General features: G+C 38.1%; 1 protein-coding gene and 1 long non-coding RNA gene across 17 annotated transcripts in view; one reads left to right on the top strand and one right to left on the bottom strand.

Moving 5' to 3' along the window:
• The first annotated feature begins 253 nt into the window (after positions 1-253).
• The window catches only part of AGBL3 (AGBL carboxypeptidase 3), a 67,734-nt gene continuing 43,240 nt past the window's right edge, over positions 254-24,747 (top strand). For 4 of the 14 annotated variants that reach the window (XM_077770690.1, XM_077770691.1, XM_077770688.1 and 1 more), the window contains exons 1-7: positions 258-644; positions 1,524-1,626; positions 2,589-2,649; positions 4,938-5,123; positions 18,750-18,857; positions 21,732-21,870; positions 22,997-23,776. In XM_077770690.1, coding sequence (XP_077626816.1) covers positions 1,564-1,626; positions 2,589-2,649; positions 4,938-5,123; positions 18,750-18,857; positions 21,732-21,870; positions 22,997-23,776 — 1,337 coding nt within the window. In that variant the 5' untranslated portion in view covers positions 258-644; positions 1,524-1,563. Of the gene's footprint in view, positions 645-1,523; positions 1,627-2,588; positions 2,650-4,937; positions 5,124-18,749; positions 18,858-21,731; positions 21,871-22,855; positions 23,777-24,747 lie in introns of those variants that run through there. The other 10 variants (XM_077770686.1, XM_077770687.1, XM_077770694.1 and 7 more) reach the window with 9 other exon arrangements.
• Positions 8,917-24,747, bottom strand: part of LOC144237022 (uncharacterized) — a 69,220-nt gene continuing 53,389 nt past the window's right edge. For all 3 annotated transcript variants that reach the window (XR_013336736.1, XR_013336734.1, XR_013336735.1), the window contains one exon: positions 8,917-10,009. This is a non-coding gene — a long non-coding RNA (uncharacterized LOC144237022). The remainder of the gene's footprint in view (positions 10,010-24,747) is intronic.

Here is a 24,747-nt window from a genome sequence, read left to right as displayed (position 1 = left end):
GGCTTGGGATTCTCCCCGCCCCCTGCTCCTCAGCCCCTAGTTCCCGTCAGCCTCTGCGCTCTCCCCTTCCTCGGACCCAAATCCCGCGTGGGCTCCTTCCCTCGGCGCGGCGCCGGTCGCTAGGTGATTCCGAGAACTCTCGGAAGTCTCGCGAGAGGGCCCTGTTGCCCTGGAAACTAAGGGCCTCTCCTCTCAGTGAAGGGCGTGGCTGAAACTGTTGAACTACCTCTGCGTTCTTTCCAGGCGCGGGAGCTTAGGTGTTACGGGCCGGACCGCTGCTCCCCGCAGGGACCGGACGACTGGCCGGGGCGGGGGCGAGGGCCCGGCCGAGGCGGCCCAGGAGGAGGAGGAGGAGACGCCGCAGACGGGCCGCCGCCTGCGGGAAGCGCGCGCGCGTGGAAAGACGGCGCGTCCCAGAAAATGAGCTCCTCCCCACGCCGCCGAGTCCAGTAGTGAGCGTGGGAGGCCCGCCTTGCAGACACAACTTGGGGCTTCAGAGTCCTCCTCACTGTGAAAGTCACTGGCTGGGCGTGCAGGCGTCTGCGTTTGCCTCTTCTGCTTCAGACGTGGAAGAGCCCCAGGAACTGCCCATTAGATAATCTGTGCGCCTGGCTTTCCTGAAGCTCAGGTGTTCCGCTACTCAGGTCAGCACGTTGGTGCTCCTTTGTTCATGTTAGGAAATAGAGTCAGGATGTATGCCCAGTTTCCCAAATTTGGAATTGTGGCGATCCCCCAGACTGAAACCTTAGTCTCTTAATACCGGAGGGGTCCTCTCTATTGCATTAGTTGTTTGCTCTCGGTAGAGAGGAGCCATAAGCGAATCGATTCGAAATTGGTCAGTTCTTTGGGTCTCTCAAAAATAACAGAATCGTAGCAAGGAATATGTTATTCCGTTGGCTTAACTACCTGGGAGGGTGCTTGCATGGAAGGAGTGGTGGTCGCCACCAATGCAACCATCTGAAAGCCGAGATTTAAGTAAGAGCAAGAGTAAGTGAATATTACATTTTGGTTACAGAACAGTAACCAAAATATAAAGAGAAAAGTCTGTTGTAGTCATTTGAACTGTTGATCAATCGAAAATTAAAGCAGAAGAACAGTTTTTTAACTATATTGTTAGATTTCATTGCCTGAGTAACTATAATTTTTCTTTGATCCATGATCTTTTTAAATTCCTCGGGATCATTCTGAACACACAATGCTGTGTGGTATTGGAAATACAGGATGTGAATGATTTGGCTGTGTAGCCTGGAAATTTCTTTTTCAGTTACGTTATTTACTTGACTAGTCTTTCATTGTGACTTTGTCTCTTTTTCCTGGAAATGGAAATTTTCTTCCAATTTTTTTGAAATTGAATGTCTAATTAGACATGCATTAGGAATGTCCTAATAGAGCTTTTAGAGAAGCTGTTGTCACTGTCAATGAAATACAACTGAATACAAGGTTGGGGCACTCGTTCAATGTAAGAAACACTGTCAGCTTAAACAGAAAGCTGTCAAATAAGTTCCTTAGAAATTGTTTTACAGCCTACCTCCACAATACATTTCAAGCCAGGTATTGCCAGAAATGTCAGAAGATTCAGAAAAGGAAGACTCTTCAGACAGAACAATCAGTGATGAAGATGAATCCGTATGTTTTTCTCAACTTTATTCTACTTAATTTCAGATAAAGCTTATGTTATAGAATATAAATTTCCCAGTAAAAAAATTACAAAGTCAGTTGGATGTAAAAATCAATTATGTGTTTAAATCACTTGTCACTGAAGTTGTAAAATAATTTGAAAGCCAAGATATTGTTGTGTGCAGTATGCCCTGTCTAGAAAGAGAGCCTGTATGGGTATTGTTTTTTGAGAAAATATTTTGGCTACGATTCTTCTGAGTTTTACTTAAAAGTGTGTATGAAATCATTACTAAGGTTTTATTTTTATAATTCTTGTTCACCGATACGTATTTTGTGTTACATCATAATATATAATACTGCGGATTCCTGTGTTTTAAATCCTCTGTGTGTCCCCATAGTAGGTTTAACATGGCTCTGATGTAACAAAGGGAAAGACACAGGAAGAAAAGGAGAAAAACAAAGCACGATATTTCAAAATAGTTTGCTTGGTTCTAGTATTTCCTTCTGAGAGATTTCCTTCACATTTTAGCAAAATATAAATTACCATGTATATAAGTTAAAGTCCCTAAACATGCTCCCTAAAGTCATGTATGACCTTTTAAGTCTATGGTTTTTTGTGCTTCTTTTCTTTTTTCTTTTTATTTCTTTGTGTTAATTTTATTCACAGTTTAAATTGTGTGGCCAAGTTTACCAAGAATCTTTAAACTTTATTCCCTCCCTACAATCATTAATATGACCTTACCCAGTGAAAGAAGGGGGGTGAAAGATGACAAAACTTGAAGGTTTGAGGAAATTTGAACTGTTTAGCACTTTGAGACCAGTCATCCATAATCATCCTTTAATTTTTTTCATTTATTAACCATGAAAAAGAGGCACTCAATTCTAACTCCTAAAATAGATGTAAAAAAACAATCCTGGATTTGGAAGCTGTTGGCTTTTAAAAGAAATATTTTAAAACTCTTTTGTTTTAGGACGAGGATAACTTCATGACATTTGTAAGCGAAGATTTCCACCAATGTGCGCTTTTAACAGGTTTGATCTTATCCGTATATTCTCCTTCCTCTTGATGATAAAACCTTGAGTGAATAAATAGGGAATGAAAAATTCACTCAAGGTCAGTGAAAAATAAGAAAATGAAGACACGAGAAAAAAAAGATTGAATAATATAAGAATGTACTCTGATATTGGATAAGGAGAGAAAATGTCTCCACTCTTATAAGAATCTTTTGGAGCTCAAACTATGAAGGTTTTAGGTAAACCTGATATTGAATGAAACTAAATAAAAGTGGTCATTACTTTCTAATGGACTGCACTTAACATAAAGATTTACATAAGCATTTCTTTAAATAACTGGCACTTTAAATTTCCAGTATGCCTTGAGTTACAGTAGACAACAGTGTTTTTAAAGGACATCTTTGTTTAAGTGAAGTATGCCTGTATAGACTTTTCTTAATAAAGCCATTCACTTGCAAAAGTACACGTATGTGGAATCTTGGTGTATACGTGATTTTTAAAGATGTATACATTTAGAGTTGTATTTAGAGTTTTAAAAAACACACCAAAACGTTTCTTCTAAATAGTCACATATCTATCACACATGATCTGGAATTGAAGATAAGCTAATTCTTTTTTCTTTTTTTCTATCATCGTAAAAGTCTCGAGATACTTACTATTCTTAGTTTGGTATGTATCCATCTAGACCTCTTTCTTTGCACTTACACACATATCTATACCTGTTCTCATAGAAAATGTGTAGTACTAGTTTATGAACCTCTTGCCACCCTTTTTCTCTTTAAAATTTTGCCAATCTGTTGGAAAAAAGGAGGTAACTCACTGTTTGAACCAACACCGTCTTTATTGCTGAAGAAATTGAGAATTATTTCATACGCTTGTCTATTTATATTTCCTCTTATCATGAATTCCCTGTTATAGTAGTTCTTTGTTAATGTTGCTTACGTTATTTAGAATTATTTTGGTGCTAAATTTATCATTATTCATTTGTGGCTCTTTATTTTTAAATCTGGTCAAGCTACAGAGGCCTTCCCTACCCCAAGGTCATCAAGATAATCATATAAGTTTTCTCTAAATACTTTAAATTTTGTATTTAATTTCTCTATAACTTACGCTCATAAATAGTATGAGATATAGATCTAGTTTTATTTCCTAATTCATAGCTGCCTTGCCATTTTTGAGTCATACTGTAAATTAGACAAAACGTGGTCTGGTCACATAATGAAATACTAGATGCTTAATAACTGATGAAAAATTGGATCTAAACAATCCTGAGAAGGAGCAAGGAAGGTATTATTATTCCTTATTTACATATAGTAACATTTATGTTCGAAAAGGCTGCATTAGCCAAGCAAAATCATATAGAAGCAAAGTGCTAGAATAGAACTCAGTTGGTCTGACTCCTAGTCCAGCTTGATAGATCTGTTATTGTACAAAAATAGCCCAAAACTAAATCTAGGTAAAAAGCCGCATTTTGGAAGTAGAAGAGCAAGAGTCGTCCGACGAATGGAGAATGAAGTGTGTGAAAGGCAGGGAGAAAACAGGAAAGTATAGTGTCATCAAAGACAAGGTACATGAGGGGCGATTATCCACATCAAATGGATGCCCCACAGTCATCCCACTGAAAGACACAGCCTCTGCACTCCCTGCTTGCGGCAGCCCTGTTGTATTTTGTGAATTGTGTGCTTGGGGTTGTGTCACACAGGGACCCTAGAATGAGAACAGAAAAATTTGTGACAGAGTTCCCTAGCAATCTTTGAGAATATTCTTCCAGTAGGCAGTGAGAAATCATGGTCGTGGGCAAATAGTTGCCTCTGTGTGATTAAAAGTTTAGGAAGACTTGGCAGTAGACAGTTTGCTAAAAAAAACTGAGAAATAAATGTTTTTGGAGTAGCGCAGAAATTAGCATAAAATAATAGTATCTGAGGTCAAACCCTACTTTTTAGCTATTGTGAAGATCAATTGTTACAAAATTTCAATAGTAATTTTTTTTTGAGAGAGAGCCAGTAAGGGGGGCGGGGTGGCCCACAAGGAGAGGGATAGAATCTTAAGCATAGGCTGACTGGGGGCTTCATCTCACAACTATGAGAACATGACCTGAGCTGAAATCAAGAGTCAGAAGCTTAACTGACTGAGCCATCCAGGTGCCCCAGTAATTTTATTTTTTAAGTGGCATGAATTATAAAATAATGTCCACAAATATTTACAAATTAATGGTATTGGAAGGGGAAGAGGCATCTATTAAAAAAATTACAGAAATTGGGGTTTTGCTTCTTATCACTCATGATTGTGTTTGAATCTTTTTTCAGCTGACTCTGCTGGTGACCCGTGTTTCCCCCGGACCACCCAGATACTGTTGGAATATCAACTTGGCCGATGGGTGCCACGCCTTCGGGAACCACGAGATTTGTATGGTGTTTCTTCTTCTGGTCCCCTGAGTCCAACACGGTGGCCGTACCACTGTGAGGTCATTGATGAAAAAGTCCAGCATATTGGTAGGTTCCTGGATGTTTTTGACATTCAATATTAGCAAACTTACTTTGTCAACCTTGATTTTAATGAGGAGACTCATGGTGGTAGAACAGCGCATTCCAACAGAAATATAACATGAGCTGTATGTATCATTGAACATTTTCTAGGGGCCACATTTTAGAAGAGGAAAAAGAGGGGCACCTTGGTTGCTCAGTTGGTTGAGTGTCCGACTTTGGCTCAGGACATGATCTCACATCTCATGGGTTCGAGCCCTACATCGGGCTCTGTGCTGACAGCTCAGAGCCTGGAGCCTGCTTCCGATTCTCTCTCTCTCTCTCTCTCTCTCTCTCTCTCTCTCTCTCTCTCTCTCTCTCTCTCTCTCTCTCTCTCTCTCTCTCTCTCTCTCTCTCTCTTTCTTTCTCTCTCTCTCTGCCCCTTCCCTGCTTGCACTGTCTCTCCAAAATAAACATAAAAAATTTTTAAAGAAAAAAAATAAGTGAAATTGATTCCAAAAGTATATTTTATTTAGGAGTGCCTAGGTGGTTAAGTGTCCAACTTCAGCTCAGGTCACGACCTCATGGTCCATGAGTTCGAGCCCCATGTCTGGTTCTGTGCTGACAGCTCAGAGCCTGGAGCTGCTTCGGATTCTTGTCTCCTGTCTTTCCCCCTACCCCCACTTGCACGCTTTCTCTCTCTCAAAAATAAACATTAAAAAAAAATTTTAAATATGTATATATTTTATTTAAGCCAAATATATCCAAAATGTTTTCCTTTCTTTTTTTCATATGAAATCTTCAAAATCTGTGTGCATTTATACTTGCGTTTCAGTTTTAAACCACATGTGCCTAAAAGGAAGACTTTTTTTTTAAATTTTTTAATGTTTTTTATTTATTTCTGAGAGAGAGAGAGACAGCATGAGCAGGGGAGGGGCAGAGAGAGAGGGAGACACAGAATCTGAAGGAGGCTCCAGGCTCTGAGCTGGCTGTCAGCACAGAGCCCGACACGGGGCTCTAACCCACAAACTGTGAGATCATGACCTGAGCCAAAGTCGGTCGCTTACTCAACTGAGCCACCCAGACGCCCCTAAAAGAGGGACTTAAAACCTGTGCCAGAACTGTGTAATTCTCAACAATTGCAAATAGAATGACGGGTCCAGTCACGTTGACACTCTGACATGGAATGAGGTTGCAGACAGGGGATGCCAGCTGGCTCTGTAATCTTGCTCTTTTTTCTCCCTACCTCTGGCTCCTCCCCCCTGCCCCCGCCCCACACTGAGTGTCTTCCTTCTCCTCTGTGTATCTTAATCCTCTCACCTTCTTCTGCCTTTCTCCCTTTTGCCACTTCTCTTCCTCTCTCATTTTCTCTATCTTCGTGCCCCTTTGTCGTTTTTTCTCTCATTTCCCACTTTCTGCTCCTTTCCTTCAGTGTATGTTTTATGGACCTGAATAGTGCATATTTCAGTGAGTGTTTTTATGTTTCTGTATGTGTGCATTCTCAAATTTAGTTTTCATTCAGTGGCTTACAGCCTTTTCATCCCAGTTCTCAACGCACAAATGATAGAAACATTCCCATTATCATCTCCTCACTGCCACTGTTTTTCACCTTGTGTTGCTTATAGCATATTATAATGCCATAATGATATCATTGCCTGGTAGAGATCTTGTTAGACATTCACTGGTGAATAAAATTAAAAACTGTCTATACTTACTATAATTGTCTACACTTACTTAAATTAGATGCTACTTAGGCATTCTTATAAACTAATTTTCATATTATTTGGTGGAGAAAGGGGAAGGAAGTCTCTCTGTCTCCTTCTCCACACACACACACATACACACACACACACACAGAGGAAGCCCCCCCTTCTTTTCCTCCCCCCACTGTCTCTTTCTCTTTCTCTATACCCACACACACACAAACAGGAAGTCTCTCTACTTCTCCCTCTCCTTCTCCCTCCCTCCTCCTCTCTCTCTCNATGCCTATATATATATATATATATATATATATATACACACACACATACATACATACATACATACATACATACATACATACATACATACGTATATACACAAAAGTTCCCAGTGAGTGTTTATGCCCCTCTGGCCATATGGTCAAGCCAGGCTGTCTGATTCTGCCAAATGAAAACCGTCAGTAGGCAAACTGCCCATGGTGGGTACCAGGGGAGTTTCAGACTTTAAATAGCACATTATAAATCTTAACTGCCCTTATCTTGACCAACTGTCAAAGCTAGATATCCAGACTTCCCCAGATATAAAAATAGAGCTTTTCTGGTTTAGCTGTAAAGAACTCTGTCCTACACAACCATGTATCCTGAAAGTCTTTCCGTATCACCTCATATATATCAATCTCTATTTTTATAAGTTGGTTTATTAGATCTAATTAAGTGAATAAGCAATATTTCCTGTAAATGGTGCCTTATTAATGAATTTTAGATGTTTCCAGTCTTTGGCTCTGACAAACAACTACATGAACATTCTTTTATATGTGTTGTGTGGTATGGTGTGTGTGTGTGTGTGTGTGTGTCTGTCTGTCTGTCTGTCTAGTGTTAGAGTAAATTCCTAGCTTTCTGGTTAAAATAATACTGCCAAACTGCCCTCCAAGCAGAGCTGTAACAATTTATAGTCATACAAACTATCTATATGAGCGTGGTTGGGGGTCTTCACAATTACCCTCAGGTTCAACGATTATAGAAGGACTCATACAACTCAAAAAACCTGCTGTACTCATGGTTATGGTTTATTACATTGAAATGTTACAGATTAAAATCAGCAGGAGTTAAAAAAATCTGCAAAGGTAAAAGATACGTAGATTAGAGTCCAGGAGAAATCAGGCATAAGCTTCCACTTGTTTCCTTCTAATGGTGTCTTTGGACAGTGTTTAATACTCCCAGCCATGTGACATCACATATGTGAAGTATTGCCAGTCGGGAAAGCGCATCCAAGCTTTGGTATCCAGGGTTTTCATGAGGGGCTAGTCGTGTCTCCATGGAGTGCGTACGTGGTTGGCCTTATTTCCTCAGTCTCTAGCCTCTCCTGCTAACACTGATAGCATGTGGTACAAGTGCCTGTACCATTAGCCACGTTGTTAACATAAATTATCAGGTGTGACCCAAAGCCCCAACTAGACGATAGACCCTTATCAAGCAGGATGGTCCAAAGTCTGAGAGGTTATCTTCTAGGAGTGTGACCAGGGTCAAACCTTTCTTTGGGGTGTGCAGAGTTTGGACAACCCAGGCCTGCTGAGTTAATCCTTCATTACACCATGAGAAAGCCTTTTTTTCCCCTATATACTCAGAAACACTGTTTAGTTACCTGATTTTCAACAATCTGGTGTTGTTTGCCTTTTAATTTATGTATTCTTTATTTATTAGTGACGTGGGGTATCTTTACATATATCTATTGACAATTTTAGTTTTTATATTTATTTTATTGTGGTAAAAGCACTCAGCATTAGGTCTACCCTCAGCAGATTTTCAAATGTGCAATACAGTATTGTTAACTACAGACACAGTGTTGTCACAGATCTTACTCATCCAGCATTATGGAAACTTTAACAGCTTCCTCTTCTTCCCTCCTGCTTGCTCCCAGCAACCACCATCCCATTTTCAGAGTTTGACTATTTTAGATACTTTATATAAGTATTCAGGCTCTGTAATAATAAACTATGGTCCACAAGCCAAATCTGGCCCATTACCTATTTTGAACCTTTTATTAATTATTGAAACGTAGAACATAAATTGATCTTGAAAAAGGAATATCTTTTATAATCAATACCCAAAGAATTTCTCTTAATAAAATAGTATAGTTCTAGGAGATTATCAACAGATTTTCTCGTCTCAGACAAAGTTTACAGAGATGGCCAATGATATTCCATACACAGACATTAGGTTAATTCCTCCAAGAACTAAACAGGCCCCTTTTGCATTTAAGAGAGGAAACTTTGTAACCTAAGTAAGAAAACTTATCTTCAGGCAAATTGCATGTACAAATGTCGGAGGCCGGCTCCGGCAGGTCCAGGGGTCCCTGAAGGATGGACGGTGTCAGCGAGAGAGAGTGGGAGAGCCCCGGGATTCTTTCTGATCACCAGGAAGGCATCTCTGTCCTGTCGGTTTTTGTGTCTTTATTTAAAGGTTCAGCAACAGGATGAAGTCGGAGAAAGGAATTTCTTACAATGGGAGGCCTTTTGTGATAACAATAGTAGAATTAATCCGACCAAGGAAATAACAGAATGTTCTTAGTGAAAAATAGGATAACATATAGGTCAAATTGTATATAGATAAGCTAGGAGTATTTTGTCTGGCTCTCAAGAGCATGAATGTTTCTAAATTGGTTTGTTTGTGGAGACTATCATAGGGGCCCTGAATGGGTCAGTCTTTTGCCCCTGGGTTATGTTTTAGCTACTTTTATCTATCCTCATCCCAGCTGCCAGTGTAAGAGAGGGTGTTTTTAGAAAGTAGGCTTTGAGGAAGGGACTGTTATGTTTCACCAATTAGCAAAGATATATGTGGTAACTATGTTTTGCTCTTAACCCCAAAATAGGCCCTTGGTCTCAGGGCCAGGCTCAATTGTAATTCTTGTGTTCTTAGCCCCCTGAGTCTCGGATCTGCAAGGCCCATAGGAAGAGCCTTTTGACAATCTTCCCCATAGAGCTTTCATCCAAAATCTCTTTTGTAAAGGCAGGAATATGCTTTTCCTTATGAGGTAACTGTATTCAGAATATGGGTCTGATATGGAATATTGTGAAGCCTGGTCAATACCAGCAGGCTTATATCCAACATGAGCCAATAGTAGCAGAAGGAGATACCAGTTTCCATTTCTCATGGCAGGAGCTGCAAACATTGCCACTTCCTTGCTGTGACTGCCATCCAGAGAGGCCGGTGCCGCTCCTGGCATACAAACATACAAATGAGATTACTATATTCTTTTTTGAGGGCAGTGTATAATTGCTTTATATTTCAAGATGTAAAATTCACATTTTTTTAATTTAGTGTTTCCACTACCAGGTGGAAACCTACAAGTATTCAAACACATGAACTGAGGCATAGTATAAGTAATGTAGTATAAAGAGACTATTAGAAACAACCAGAATGTCCATCAAGAAAGAAATAACTGTAATGTCTTGCCAGTGGTCGGATAGTGGCAGTCCATATTAGGGAACTCTACACAGCTATTATAGAAATGAGAGAGATCTATGTATATTAATAAAGAAAAATCTCTAAGATACTTGGTTAGGTGGGGTGGGAAAAATTGATGATCAGTTTATATATAAAATTATATGATTTATGTGAAGAGGAATTGTGGCTGACTCCCAAGTATCCATTTCACTTCAGGTCAGTGGCATAGGTCAGTTAGTCCATGACACTGTTCTACTGAAAGCCAAAGTGTTCTTGTTTTATAATCAGAAGGGATCCAGCCTTAGGAGGACCTCAGAGCTGAAATGACAAAGTAGAAGGACATAAACAAATTGTGCCTTGAATGGCCACTGATTGTACCAGACCTTGAATCTGCTCTGTTTCTAGATTTCTAGATACGTAAGATAATAAATTATTCGTAAGCCAGTTTGCCTTAAGAATTTTTGTTACTTGTGGGGCGCCTGGGTGGCTCAGTCAGTTAAGCGTCCAACTTCAGCTCAGGTCATGATCTCACAGTTCGTGGGTTTGAGCCCCATGTCAGGCTCTGTGTTAACAGCTAGCTCAGAGCCTGGAGCCTGTTTCAGATTCTGTGACTCCCTCTCTTTCTGACCCTCCCCTGCTTACGCTGTCTCTCTCTGTCTCTCAGAAATAAATAAAACATTAAAAAAAAAAAAAAAAGAATGGTTGTTACTTGTAGCTGGAAGCATCTTTGTGGGATAGTTGAGAGAGAGAAAGCCTGAAGGTAAAAACCCAAATGCTCCTATTTAGATCTGTGTTACGGAATTATGCACAAGTCTTTTTCTTCTGGCTTAAGGTATATTTTTAAATTTTCATACAGTAAACTTGTTTAATAAAAAATACTTAACAAAAGCATCCAAATTAAGAACCTTTAATTCAAAACTGTTATTACTCCTGAGATTTTCCATGACTCTTACACATCTGTTTTGGAAGATCACTTCCTTCTACTACATGTCCGTCATCAAAAAGTGGGATAAACCAAAGGTGAAGGGCAGGAAGTCTTACAGAAAAAAAGAGAAAATGCAATATCCACTGTCATCTACTTAGGCTTTTAAATCAGTGCTGTATGGGCGTCGGAGTGGCTCAGTCAGTTAAGCATCAGACTTCAGGTCAGGTAAAGATCTCACGGTTTGTGGGTTCAAGCCCCACATCTGGCTCTGTGCTGACAGCTAGGAGCCTGGAGCCTGCTTCGGATTCTGTCTCCCCCCTCTCTCTCTGCCCCTCCCCCACTCATGCTCACTCTCTCTATCCCTATCCCTCTCTCAACAATAAACATTAAAAAAATGTTATTTAATAAATAAATCAGTGCTGTAAATGGTTGAATCAGTACTGGAGCTGTTAATTTTCATCGTTTTTCCTCCATAAAAGGATGACAGGTATAGTCCAAATAAATGTACTCCACACATTTGGATTTATCATCATGAAGACACTTTGTAAATTTACATTTGTTGACTTTCTGAAAAACCAGTATTCTGTTATTACCAAGAATAGTGTCATTTACAGATTGGAACTGAACACAAACTAATGAAGTCAAGGATGGGAAAACACCAAGCAAATACTTTCAGACAAAATGTTTGCTAGTTACAAGTGTCACATTCTAAGCTTGTTTTTGTTTAGGGGTTCTAGCTCGAATGTAAGTTCTTTTTAGACATTTCTAGGCTTGTCTGCTATCCTGGGAGTTAGAGCCTCAAGAGTCGTCTTTAACATGAGAGGTGTTTTGGTTTTGGTTTGGTTTGGTTTTCCTTAAAATGTAATGTATGGTATGGGGCTGAGGGCCTAGTGTTGTCTCAGCTATTAGCCCTCCAGGCCAGACCTAAAGACAAAGGAGAAAGGAGCTGAAGGCCAGAGTAAAAACTTCACAGGATGATCCAAGAGACACAATGGCACAAAAGCACTGATTTGGCGCTCATGTGACATAGTAAATGCTAAGTCTCCTTCTGGGGACATGACTTTGACCCAAGGAGAACTCAAAAGAAGCAGTGCTGCTCTGTTTTCTTTTGTTTCTTGTTTTTTGTTTTGAGTATGATGTTAGTTTTGGGTTTTTAATATATGGCCTTTATTATGTTATAGTCCCTCTAAACCTCCTTTGTGAGGGTTTTATCATGAGTGGATGTTGTACTTTGTCAAATGCTTTTTCTGCATCTATTGAAATGGTCATATGTTTTTATCCTTTCTCGTTGATGTGATGTATCACATTGATTTATTTGGAAATATTGAATTACCCTTGCATCCCAGGAATAAATCCCACCTGATTGTGGTAAATGTACTGTTGGATTTGGTTTGCTTATTTTGTTGAGGATTTTTGCTTCTATGTTCATCAAGATATTGGCCTCTTTTTTTTGTAGCGCCTTTATCTACTTTGGTATCAGGGTATTGCTGGCCTCATACCTGCCTTGAACCTTCCTTCCTCTTCTATTTTTTGGAATTGTTTGAGAAGAATAGGTATTAACTCTTCTTTAAATGTTGGTAGAATTCACCTGTAAAGCCATCTGGTCCTGGACTTTTGTTTGGAGCTTTCTGATTACTGATTCAATTTCATGACTGGTAATCAGTCTATTCAGATTTTCTGTTTCTTCCTAATTCAGTTTTGGAAGGTTAAATGTTTCAAAAAGTTGATCCATCTCTTATTGTTATCCAATTTGTTGGCATATAATTTTTATAATATTTTCTTATAATCCTTTGTATTTCTGAGGTGTCAGTCAGTTGTTATTTCTCCTCTTTCATTCTTGATTTTGAATTCTCTCTCCGTCATGCTCCTGCTCCCTCCCTCTCCCTCCTTCTCCTCTTCTTTCTCTCTTTTTAATGAGTCTGGCCAAAGTTTTCTCAATTTTTTTTATCTTTTCAAGAACCTACTCCTGTTTTCTGTTCTGTTGTTTTTGTTGTTTTTATTTTCTATTTTGTTTATTTCTGCTCTAATGTTCCTTCTACTGGTTTCTAGGGGGTGTTTTTTTTGTTTTTCTTTTCTAGCCTTCAGGTATAAGGTTAGGTTGTTCATGTGAGATTTTTCTTGCTTCTTGAGTTAGGCCTATATTGCTATAAACTTCCCTCTTGGAAGAGCTTTTGCTGAATCCCAAAGATTTTGGACTGTTGTGTTTTCGTTTTCATTTGTCTCCATGTATTTTTTTATTTCCTCTTTGATTTCTTGGTTGACCTATTTAATGTTTAGTACCATGTTATTTAACCTCCATGTATTTGTGTTTTTCCATATAGTTTTCTTGTGGTTGTAGAATTCTAGTTTTTTAGTGTTGTGCTCAGAAAATGCATGCATGGTATGACTTCATTATTTTTTAGTTTGTTGAGACTTGTTTTGGGGCCTAACGTGATCTGTTCTAAAGAATGTTCCATGTGTACTTGAAAAGAATTCTATTCTGCTGTTTTAGGATGGAATGTTCTGAATGTATCTGTTAAATCCATTTGATCCAATGTGTTATTCAAAGCCACTTGTCCTTGTTGTCCAAAGTGTCCTTGTTGATTATGTTTGGATGATCTATCCATTGATGTAAGTGGGGTGTTAAAGTTCCTACTGTTATTGTATTACTATCAGTTACTTCCTTCATGTTTGTAATTCACTGTATTTGGGCGCTTTCATGTTGGGTGCATAAATATTTACAGCTATTATATCTTCTTGGATTGTTCTTTTTATGATTATGTAGTGTTCTTCTTTGTCTTGTTAGTCTTTGTTTTAAAGTCTATTTTGTCCGATATAAGTATTGCTACCCCAGCTTTCTTTTCGCTTCCATTTGCGTGATAAAACCTCCTCCATCCCTTCACTTTCAATCTGCATTCAATCTGTCTTTAGGTCTGAAATGAGTCTCCTGTAGGTTGCATATGGATGGGTCTTGCCGTTTTTATCTACTCCGTCATCCTGTGTCTCTTGATTGGAGCATTTACTCCATTTACATTCAAAGTAATTGTTGATGGGTATGTATTCACTGCCATTTTGTTACTCGTTCCTTTTAAGGTTTTTGTAGTTCTTCTCTATTCCTTCTCTTGTTCTCTTCTGTCACTATTTACTGGCTTTCTGTAGTGATACTCTTGGATTCCTTGTCTTTACTTTTTGCGTAGCCTCTATTACTGGTGTTTTAGTTGTGGTTTCCGTTAGTTTTGTATACAACATCTTCTGCATATAGCAGTATATACTAAGTTAGGGTCGCCTAAGTTTGAACCCATTCTTTACTCCTCACCCCAGTCCCATGTTTTAGGTATATAGTATCATACTTTACATACTTTTATTTTGTGAATCCCTTGACTGATTTTTATAGATGTAATTAATTTTACTGCTTTTGTGCTTCCTAATTTTTTTACTCTTGCTTACAGTCTTTTCTTTTCACACAAAGAATCCTCTTTAACATTTCTTGTAGGGCTGGTTTAGTGATGAATTCCTCTAACTTTTATTGTCTGAGAAACTCCTTATCTCTCCTTGTATTCGGAGTGATAGACTTGCTGGATAGAACACTCTTGATTGCAGGGTTTTTTTCTTTCAGCACTTTGAGTATATCCTGCCACTCCATTCTGGCTTGCAAAGTTTCTGCTGAAAAATCAGCTGATAACCTTACATAACAAGGTTTCCCTTGTATATAACTGTTTTCTTTTCTCTTGCTGCTTTTAAAAATTATTCTTTATCACTGCTTTTTGCTGTTTTCATTACTATGTGTTTTGGTGTGGACCTCCTTGGATTGATTTTGTTGGGGTCATTCTGTGCCTCCTGGATCTGGATTTCTGTTTCCTTCTCCAGATTCAGAAAGTTTTCAGCTATTATTTCTTCAAATAAAACTTCTGTCCCCTTCTCTCTCCCTTTTCCTTCTGGGATCCCTATGTACAAATATTATTATGCTTGATGATGTCAGTGAGTTCTCTTAATCTGTTTTCAATTTTTCTTTCTCTTTTTTCTTTCTCTTGTTCAGCTTGATTACTTTCTATTACTCTTTCCTCCAGGTCACTGGTCTGTCTTTCTGCTTCCTCTAGTCTACTATTTATCCCATCTAGTATATTTTTAATTTCAGTTATTGAGTTCTTCATTTCTCATGGGTTCTTTTTCATGTTTTCTGTCTCTTTGTTGAGGGTCTCACTGAGGTCCTCCACTCTTTTCTCATGTCCAGTGAGTATCTTTATGACCATGACTTTAAATTTTCTGTCAGACATATTACTTAGCTGTTTCATTCATCTCTCTTGCTATGATTTTGCCCTGTTTCATTTGAGAGATATTCCTCTGTCTCCTCATTTTGTCTAACTCTCTGTGTTTTGTCTATGGGTTAGAAAAGTCAGCCACATCTCCTGATCTTGAAAGTAGTGGCCTGCAGTGCAATGTCCCCTGTTCAACAGAACCTGGCACTTCAGACATGTCTCCTGTGTGTGTTAGATGGACCCTACTGTTGTGGCTGAGCCGTGTTTGCCATCAGTCTGCAATAGCTCTTTTTGCCCTATTGTGGACAGGGTTAGGTCCCTGTGTTGTTAGTGGGTGAGTCTGGAGCTATATTGGGCTTGAGTTGAGTCAGACTAGGTGTTTTCCAGAGGTGTATAGCACCAAACTCTAGGGTGCTCTCCCTGTGTTGTCCCCTGTGAGGCTTTTGTTGGTGGGTGGGGCCTGCAGTCAGATCATATGCCTGCCCCCAACAAGTTGTTCAGTATGTGTGGTTTTCTTCCCCATTTCCTCAGGGCAGGAGTCACTTTGGGGTGGTGCTGGCCCCTGTCAAGGCTGCTTGCACACTGCCATGCTTGCGGTGCTGCTTTGGATGGACTCCTGCTGAGGCTATGTTGGATGAGCTGGATCTGTGGGAGAACACAAGGGCAGGGAAACCATGCTAGCAATTTCCATGCTGGTCCATTGTTGAAGTGCTATTTTGGTACTTCAAAAGTCTGCAGCTGTAAGAGAACTGGGAAGCAAAACATTTGTTATGCACAGACATTTAATTTCTTTGGGACAGTGTTACCACCACCTTTAAGTAGTTTTTTGAATGGAAAAGATCAAAAAGTCTGGCAGGAGATTCTGAGAATAGGAAGATTCTAAAAGGGTATAGTTGCCTGGCTATTTGACTTAATGACACCTGCAAAAGTTACCACTAGATAACAGGAAAGAAGTGTCTATATCAGGAATCCATTTGATGTTTAAGTCCCTCACAGATGAAAGTCTTCACTGTGGATTATTTCTCAAAAAATCTGGACATACTTCCATTCCTAGCCCAAATCTCTGCTTAAACAATTTTAGCTCCCAAGAAGCTTCTCTGCAGGGAAGGTGGTGTCAGATATAAAGCACTTATGGCAATAAGTCAGTATGACATTATTTAAATTTAAGGGATACATACATAAGTATCCTATGGGAGTTGTTCAGCTATCCATTCATCCATCCTACAGTCTGTCAAATACAATGCAAAGAACAGTTTTCATAGAGTAGTGGATATGAGACTGTAAAGAGCAAAGCTCGAAGTGGGTTAAGACTGATTCTCAAAATATGATCCTCAATAAGGGTACTGTGATAAGCTGCGAACATGGTCCTATTGTGTAAGTTCTTCATCCAGTTCCAGTGTAAAGTTTCATACTTCTTTACAAATAAGAACTATTTATTAGTAAATAGTTAAAGAAGAGTATAAACAGACTAATGAGATCTCTGTTTCTTTAATTGGGAATTAAAGAAATTATGCAACTTTTGACAATAAGCTTGCACAAAGGTAATAGCAGAAATTCCCAAAATTGTCAGAATCAGTGCTATGTTAGTGGTTCATGATTAAGTTTGGTTGGTGTTGATTAAGGCTTCAGGTAATGAGATGCTCAGGTTTTAGTTATAATTTTCTTTATTGTTTATTATCAGTTTATTTGGTTGTGTGTTGTTAAGGCTGCAATGTGTATTCGTGCATATTTGCATCAATATTCTAGTCTGTTCTTTTTCTGTAGCTAGACTTGATCCATATCCATATGTTAAATACACTTCTGTTGCTAAAGCACTTGTACACAGCCCTCAAAATGTCTAGTAATACTGGTTTCTCATCACCCATTTTTAAAAACTGTTCCAATGAATATATTTGGAGTCATAGAGTATGGCTCCCTCTGTTGGAGCATACATACTTCCAGAGCCAAGCATAGTCTGACACATATCTGCTAATAATAAAGTAGGAGAATGCGTCATCCAAATTCTCGTTCCACCAAAAAGTGGGAACTACTAGGGCAGTTGGGCTGTGAAGTACTTTTTCCAATCACATAGGTCATGTTCGAAAATTTGATCAAAAATAGGTCATGCATTAGAGCATGGTCCAGACAACTTTTAAGAAGTTTGGCTCTAAAAATAATGAAGAGAAGGAAAGCTGGTAGAGCTAAAGAAGAAAATGGGGTTTCAAGGATACCCTTCCTTTGGGGAGATAGAAGAAACTTGAACACGTATAAGCTTTGAGGACAGCCATTGTCGAGCGAGAGGCTAAAGATGCAGGGTAAGGGAGAACAAAGAATGGAGCAGGGTTCCCAGAGCTGGGTCAGAAAGTCATCAAATGCACAGGAATACGGGAACTTCAATATAAAATCTATAATGACACAAAACAGTCACGAGCTACTCACTTTAATAATTTAGAACAAAGTACAAATTAAATGTTATAGGTTTTGTGACAGTGTGTTCATTATCACTTCCAATGAACCTTAGTAAAATCCAGCCCTACATAAAACACTAAATTTTATTTANCCTTAAAGATTTTGGATACTAGCCCTTTATCTGATATGTCATTTGCAACTATCTTTTCCCATTCCATTGGTTGCCTATTAGTTTTATGGATTGTTTCCTTTGCCCAGCAGAAGCTTTTAATCTTGATGAGGTCCCAATAGTTCATTTTTGCTCTTGATTCCCTTGCCTTTGGGGATGTGTCAGGTAAGAAATAGATGCGGTTGAGGTCACGGAGGTTGTTTCCTGCTTTCTACTCTAGAGTTTTGATGGTTTCCTGTCTCACATTCAGATCCTTTATCCGTTTTGAGTCTATTTTTGTGTATGGTGTGAGAAAATGATCTAGTTTTATTCTTCTGCATGTTACTCTCCACTTCTCCCAGCACCATCTGTTAAAGATGCTGTCTTTTTTCCATTGGATACTCTTTCCTGCTTTGTCAAAAATTGGTTGGCCATACATTTGTGGGTCCAATTCTGAGTTCTCAATTCTATTCCATTGGTCTATGTGTCTGATAAAACACTAATTTTTAGACTAAAAATACCAATGAATAATTTGAAAATATACAATAAAAATATCCTGCTTTATTGGGGCACCTAGGCAGCTCAGTGAGTTAAGCATCTGACACTTGTTTTTGGCTCAGGTCATGATCTCAGTTCGTGAGTTCGAGACCCATGTCAGGTTCTGCACTGTCAGATTGGAATTCTCGCTCTTTCCCTCTCTCTCTGCCTCTCCCCTGCTCACTCACTCTCTCAAAATAAACAAATAAACACTAAAAACATTGCCTGTTTTATTTTGAAGTAATATTCAAGTAGTGTTTTTTTTTTTTTTCTTCTCAGATTGGACTCCTTCTAATCCTGAGCCTGTGTACATCCCAACAGGTCTAGAGATGGAACCCCTTTATCCAAACTCCAAGGAAGATACTGTAGTTTATTTAGCTGAAGATGGTGGGTACATAATGAAGGATGTTGGTATAAAATATAATTTGGTTCATCTCTTAATTATATTTGTTTTGCTGTTTATAATAGAAACTGTAGAATACCATGAAGTCCCTGTCGCCATCAAGATGTCTGGTTACAGGTGATTCAAATGTGGATTTAGTGCTAATTCTTGAAGGTGTACTGCAGTTTATGCAGAGTTGCTGTAAAAAAGACTTATTGCCCACCAGAATGGAGAGTTATATTTAAAAGGAATTATGTTCACATCACCTTTCAAAGATAAACCCGTGGAGTACTCTGCAACTATTGACAGGTCACGTTCATGAAATCCTTCAGATGACTTTCCTCTCATTTCATGCCAATTTGATGCATTTCTTGAAATTGCATCTTTAAAAGGTGAAAATACCCCACACTGCAAATAACATCTAAGATTATATCTCAGGAAAAGTGTTCTTAACAGTCAAGATCAATATTTGTACTTTGAGAGCTCTAGTAATGCAAACTCACATATCCGCTTTACGATAGTATGCTAATAATAAAGCATCAATGTCTCAGCCTGTATGCTAAACTCTCTTGCTCCTAAAGCGCCGTATAAGGAGGTATGGGATTCCTGCACAGTTTCACCATCAAAGATCTATATCTTAGAGAATACATTACAGATAACTTCAGGAAGCATACGTACTTTATTTAAAAGGCTGGCAAAACAAAAATGTACAAGGATTGTTTCCTTTACAGTAAGCAGTTCTAGAAATCATATCCTCACATATTTTGTAAGAACCAGAGGAAAGACAAGCATCTGTTTGTTTTTTTTTTAATTTCAAATATTTTCACGGCTAACCTGCCTTAGAACTTCCAAACATAACTTACATAAGATCTGATAAAATATTAAAATAGTTGAGGTGAGTCAGGGGCTTGTCAGGAACTGAATAACATACTGGGAGTAATTTAAGAAAGTTTAATGAAAGTATAACTTCCCAAAGTGTGGACAGAATTAAGGGAGACTCACAAGGGATGGTAAAGCAACCTTAAACTGTGAACAGAGCAAAATCATTGTGTGTCCTAGGCCTGAAAGAGTAAGAGGACAAAATGGTTTCCAGATCTGTGGCTATAGGAAAGAGAAGTCTGCAAACAGCAGGGTGTATAGCATTCTGGGTTCATATTATTTTTCTTCTAAAGATTTTTTTCTTTTCTTTTTAATATTTTTAAGGATGTCTTGTGACATCTTCTGTCTTAAAAATTAGCCATAATTTTTGTCATTGTTCCCTACATATATATATATATATAATGTGTCTTTTTCTCTCTGGTTGTTTTCAGCACTTGGCTATGATCTGCCTTTATATTTGGATACCTTTATATTTATCCTGCTTGAAGTTTGCTGAGCTTCTTTGATCCATAGGTTTTTTTCCTATGGCTTTTTTGCTTTCCCCCCCCAAATTTGCAAACTTTTCAGCCATTATTTCTTCACATATTTTTTCTGTGTTCTTTTCTGTCCTTCGGAATTCCAATTACACATATGTTGGATTTCTAGCTATGTTCTACATGTCACTGGATCTTTTTTTCCTTCTCTGTCCTTGAGTTTGAATAATTGTATTTATTTGTTTTTAAGTTTACTGCATCTTTTGTAATATTCAATTTTTCTTAAACCCATCTAATCATTAACTTCAGTTACTGCCATTTTTATTTCAAGACTTTTCATTGGGTATTTTTTTTGTAGTTTTTCAGGGGTTTTTTGAGATTACTTAATCTGTTTAAATTTTTCAATATATATTCAGAATCCTCTGTTAATCCCAACATCTGAGTTATCTTGGGGTTTGTTGAAAAGTGTGTGTGTGTGTGTGTCTGTGTATGACCATGGATCATATTTTTCCTGCTTTTCTTCGTGTTTCATAGTTTTTCCAAATCATATGCAGGACATTGTGAAAATATGTCGTAGGAGTCTGTATTATGTTCTTTTTAAAAATTATGCCACTTTTGCTCTGGTAGGCAGTTAAATTGCTGGCAGATCGTTTTGCTTCTTTCAGGCTTGGTTTTATTTTTGTAAGGGCAAAATTTTTATTTTGTCTTAGTCCTTCATTTAGTCCTAGGTCATGGTCCTTACCCTTGGATGTGGTCTTTATGCCTACTATGCAGCCTTTCTTGAGTCATGATTGAATGCCTGAGGTACTCAATGACGTCTTTCCACTCTGGATAGGTCAGAAGTACAGTATGTTCTAGAATTGCATGCCTGATATCTCAGCACCACAGTAGCATTCTCCTGTCTTACTGGGTCTTACCCTGTGCTTATCCAGCCAAGCCCTCAGTCGTAGACCAGGGAACCACCATATAGACTGTTGAGCCCCTCCATCTATGTACCTTTCCTCTCTCTGGTGTCCTGTCTCATAGATTTCAGTAGCCCCAAGCAACAATCTTGCCTCTTCCGCTCAGCTATTCTTAAGTGCCACCTTCTTAGGGTGTAGCCAGAAAGTATTCTCAGGAAGAAAGCCAGGGTTAAACACAGGCTTACTTCATGTATTTATCTTCTTTGAACTATTCTTATAGTTGTAGTCTGTGTGTTATCAAATATATGGAAATAGCTCATTTTTTGGTCCAGCTTTATATTTATAGTGAATGGGAAAGTTTAGGACCAATTACTCCATAATAATTAGAAGTGGGATAAATACTTTTAATGTGAGAAATACATGAATTTATTTTGGGCATTGCTTTTCTAGTCTGAATACTATTAGACTTTCTTACTTCAACAAATCTGTATGTTAGTGTCAAATTGCTTTAAAATTTTAAATCCTTAGCGACACTTTCATTATACTGTGGCTCCAAACTCTATGCAGAATAATCTGTATACTTTAGACATGGGTTGATACCTTTATGGTCTTCTTCTGTCATCAGCTTACAAGGAGCCCTGTTTTGTGTATTCCCGCGTAGGGGGCAGCCGAACACCCCTGAAGCAACCTGTGGATAACTATGACAATACTTTGATGTTTGAAGCAAGATTTGAGAGTGGAAATCTACAGAAGGTAGTCAAAGTGTAGGTTTTAATTATTTTTATTTGAGGAGCTGGACCTTCAACTATTTATTATTTTCTGTATTACGTACGGTAAAGTTTTAGTATCTTGAAGTATAGATACCAATTAGAGATTATTGTGAAGGGGGTATGAAAGGTTCAAATTCTGGATTCAAATACTGTGAACTTAAGCAGGTTTCTGTACTGTACATTTTTAATATGCCAGTATGAATTGTCATACACACAGACACACTCACACTGCTTCTCATATTTTTACTGGAATAGTGTTTGGGATGAGTGTTCTATAAAATATGTTTGGGAACATGCATGCTATCCAAGGACATTCTTTTAAAAAAATTTTACTAGGAAAAGATTTAAATGCAGAAAATAATACAGTTCTCTATTAACCATCATATACCCATGACCTAGATTCAACAGCTCTGGTTTTACATCCTTTATTTCACCTATGCCTCACTCACACACATACACATAGTAAGTACATAGTTCTGACAGAATAGAAGGTTACTTGGTGAAGAAGAAGTCACAAACAACCCAGTAAGATTGTGTGTGGTGTGTGTGTATAAAACAAATGTTCCAGTAAAATGATTTTTACCTTTATTTAAGTATCCTCAGGGACTAAGTATGGGGGATGCAAATAGTTACCAAATACAGTCCTTAAAGAGTTTCAAATTTCTTGATGTATGTGGTTGTGTTAATTTATATGTTTTAAACCTTTCTCAGTGATAGTATTTCAGATCCCTAGGGTTTGATTCTAACAGAAAACAGGAATATATATCTGAAATAAAAAAAGAAGCACTGGACTTTAATTCAGTTTTAAGATTTCTTTAATCACTTTTTTATAGGAAATGTAATCGAGATGAAATACAGGATTTTATATCACATGCATATCTCTTGAATTACAAAGAAATAAAAAGGCTTTAGAGAATTAGCATAGAAGCAATCTCATATCCAATAAGAGAGAACATTTCAAAACTTTTATCTTTTACAGTTACTTGCTATTGGATGCTGCCTAAATAGTTTCAGGAAAAAAGGCTCTCAGTGAATAGGTAAAAGTAAAATAATTTTCCTTATGTAATTTAAATTTGAATGTCATTTTTACATGTTTTTTTCCTTCCTTTTTCTGTATTAGGGCAGAATATGAATACCAGTTGACTGTGCGCCCTGACCTCTTCACAAATAAACACACCCAGTGGTACTATTTCCAAGTCACTAATACTCAAGCAGGAATAGTCTACAGATTCACTATAATCAATTTCACTAAGCCTGCTAGTCTTTACAGTCGGGGTATGCGCCCACTGTTTTATTCTGAAAAAGAGGCCAAGGCTCATAATATTGGCTGGCAGAGAATAGGAGACCAAATCAAGTATTATAGGAACAACCAGGGACAAGATGGACGCCATTATTTCTCTCTTACATGGACATTTCAATTTCCACACAACAAAGACACCTGCTACTTTGCTCACTGCTATCCGTATACTTACACCAACCTGCAAGAGTACCTGTCTCGTATCAATAATGACTCAGTACGGTCAAAGTTTTGTAACATACGTGTCTTGTGCCACACAATTGCTAGGAACATGGTGTATGTTTTAACAATCACTACTCCCTTGAAGAACACAGACTCAAAAAAGCGAAAGGCCGTGATTTTGACTGCAAGGGTACATCCAGGAGAAACCAACAGCTCTTGGATCATGAAAGGCTTCCTAGATTATATTTTAGGAGACTCAAGTGATGCGCAGTTGCTTCGGGACACTTTCATCTTCAAGGTGGTACCTATGCTGAATCCAGATGGTGTGATTGTGGGAAATTATCGTTGTTCCTTAGCTGGACGAGATTTAAACCGTAACTACACATCTGTCCTAAAGGAATCATTTCCTTCTGTTTGGTATACGAGGAACATGATCCATAGGTAAGATAAGCTTCATATTACCTCTCTACTTAGTAAACTTGGTAGTGAGAACTTTGTTACCACAATCCCACTCATTTTACTCTAGCTTTTCTTAAGACAGTTTAACTAATTGTTTAACTACAGATACTTTCCTCCATTCTTTCCTCTCTTCTTTCTGGCATTATGCCATTGGATTCACCAGCCTTTTCTTAAATAATGGATACATTTTTAGAACATTTTAGTGGCTCTGTGAAACTAACAATTAAATTTGCATATCCCAAGTCTGGTTTCTTCCTAAAGGTAAAGGTAGCACTGATGTTTACTTTGGGACGCTTGAATCCCTTACATGTGAAAAATAATTATATGTCATAGGGCATCCTGGCACTATGTTGATCATACATTGCTCTTTGATGAGCCTTTTTTTATTAAGTTTTTTAATTCCAGTATAGTTAACATATGATACTAGCTTAGGTGTACAATATAGTGACTCAGCAATTCTATACATTACTCAGTGCTAATCATGATAAGTGTACTCTTTACTATGATAAGTGTTTTGACCATCAGGTTACATAGTTATTGAAATTTTGATGAATGATAGTGCTTTTCCCCCCAGGAAAAAAAAAAAAAAAACAGCTTTAAGTTTTCCAGAGAATCCAGAATAGTAAATGCACATAGTATTTAAATATTTGTTGAATGGGTGAATTCTTTAATAGATTCAGGCAATAACAATCAGGAATAGGCATGTGCTAGAGCAGAAAGATTTACTGGAGTCAAACAACCCCATTCCAAGTCCAAAGCCTCTTAAAACTTTTTTGGTTAAGAGTGTAGAATGGAGATAAAATATCAGATTGGAGTCCTGGTATATCATTTGCTGTGTGGCCTTGAGCAATTTAAAAATAAATCTAAAGCTCGGTTTTCTCATCTATAAAGTGGTAACAATAATACTTCATAGGCAGGAGGATTGAGAGTATTATTAAATAAAGTGCCTGAAA

The sequence above is a fragment of the Crocuta crocuta genome, unplaced genomic scaffold (genome assembly GCF_008692635.1).
Source record: "Crocuta crocuta isolate KB4526 unplaced genomic scaffold, BGI_CrCroc_1.0 scaffold266, whole genome shotgun sequence".
Classification (NCBI taxonomy): domain Eukaryota; kingdom Metazoa; phylum Chordata; class Mammalia; order Carnivora; family Hyaenidae; genus Crocuta; species Crocuta crocuta.
The sequence above is the reverse complement of the archived record's forward strand: the minus strand, read 5'-3'. Positions and strand labels throughout refer to the sequence as shown.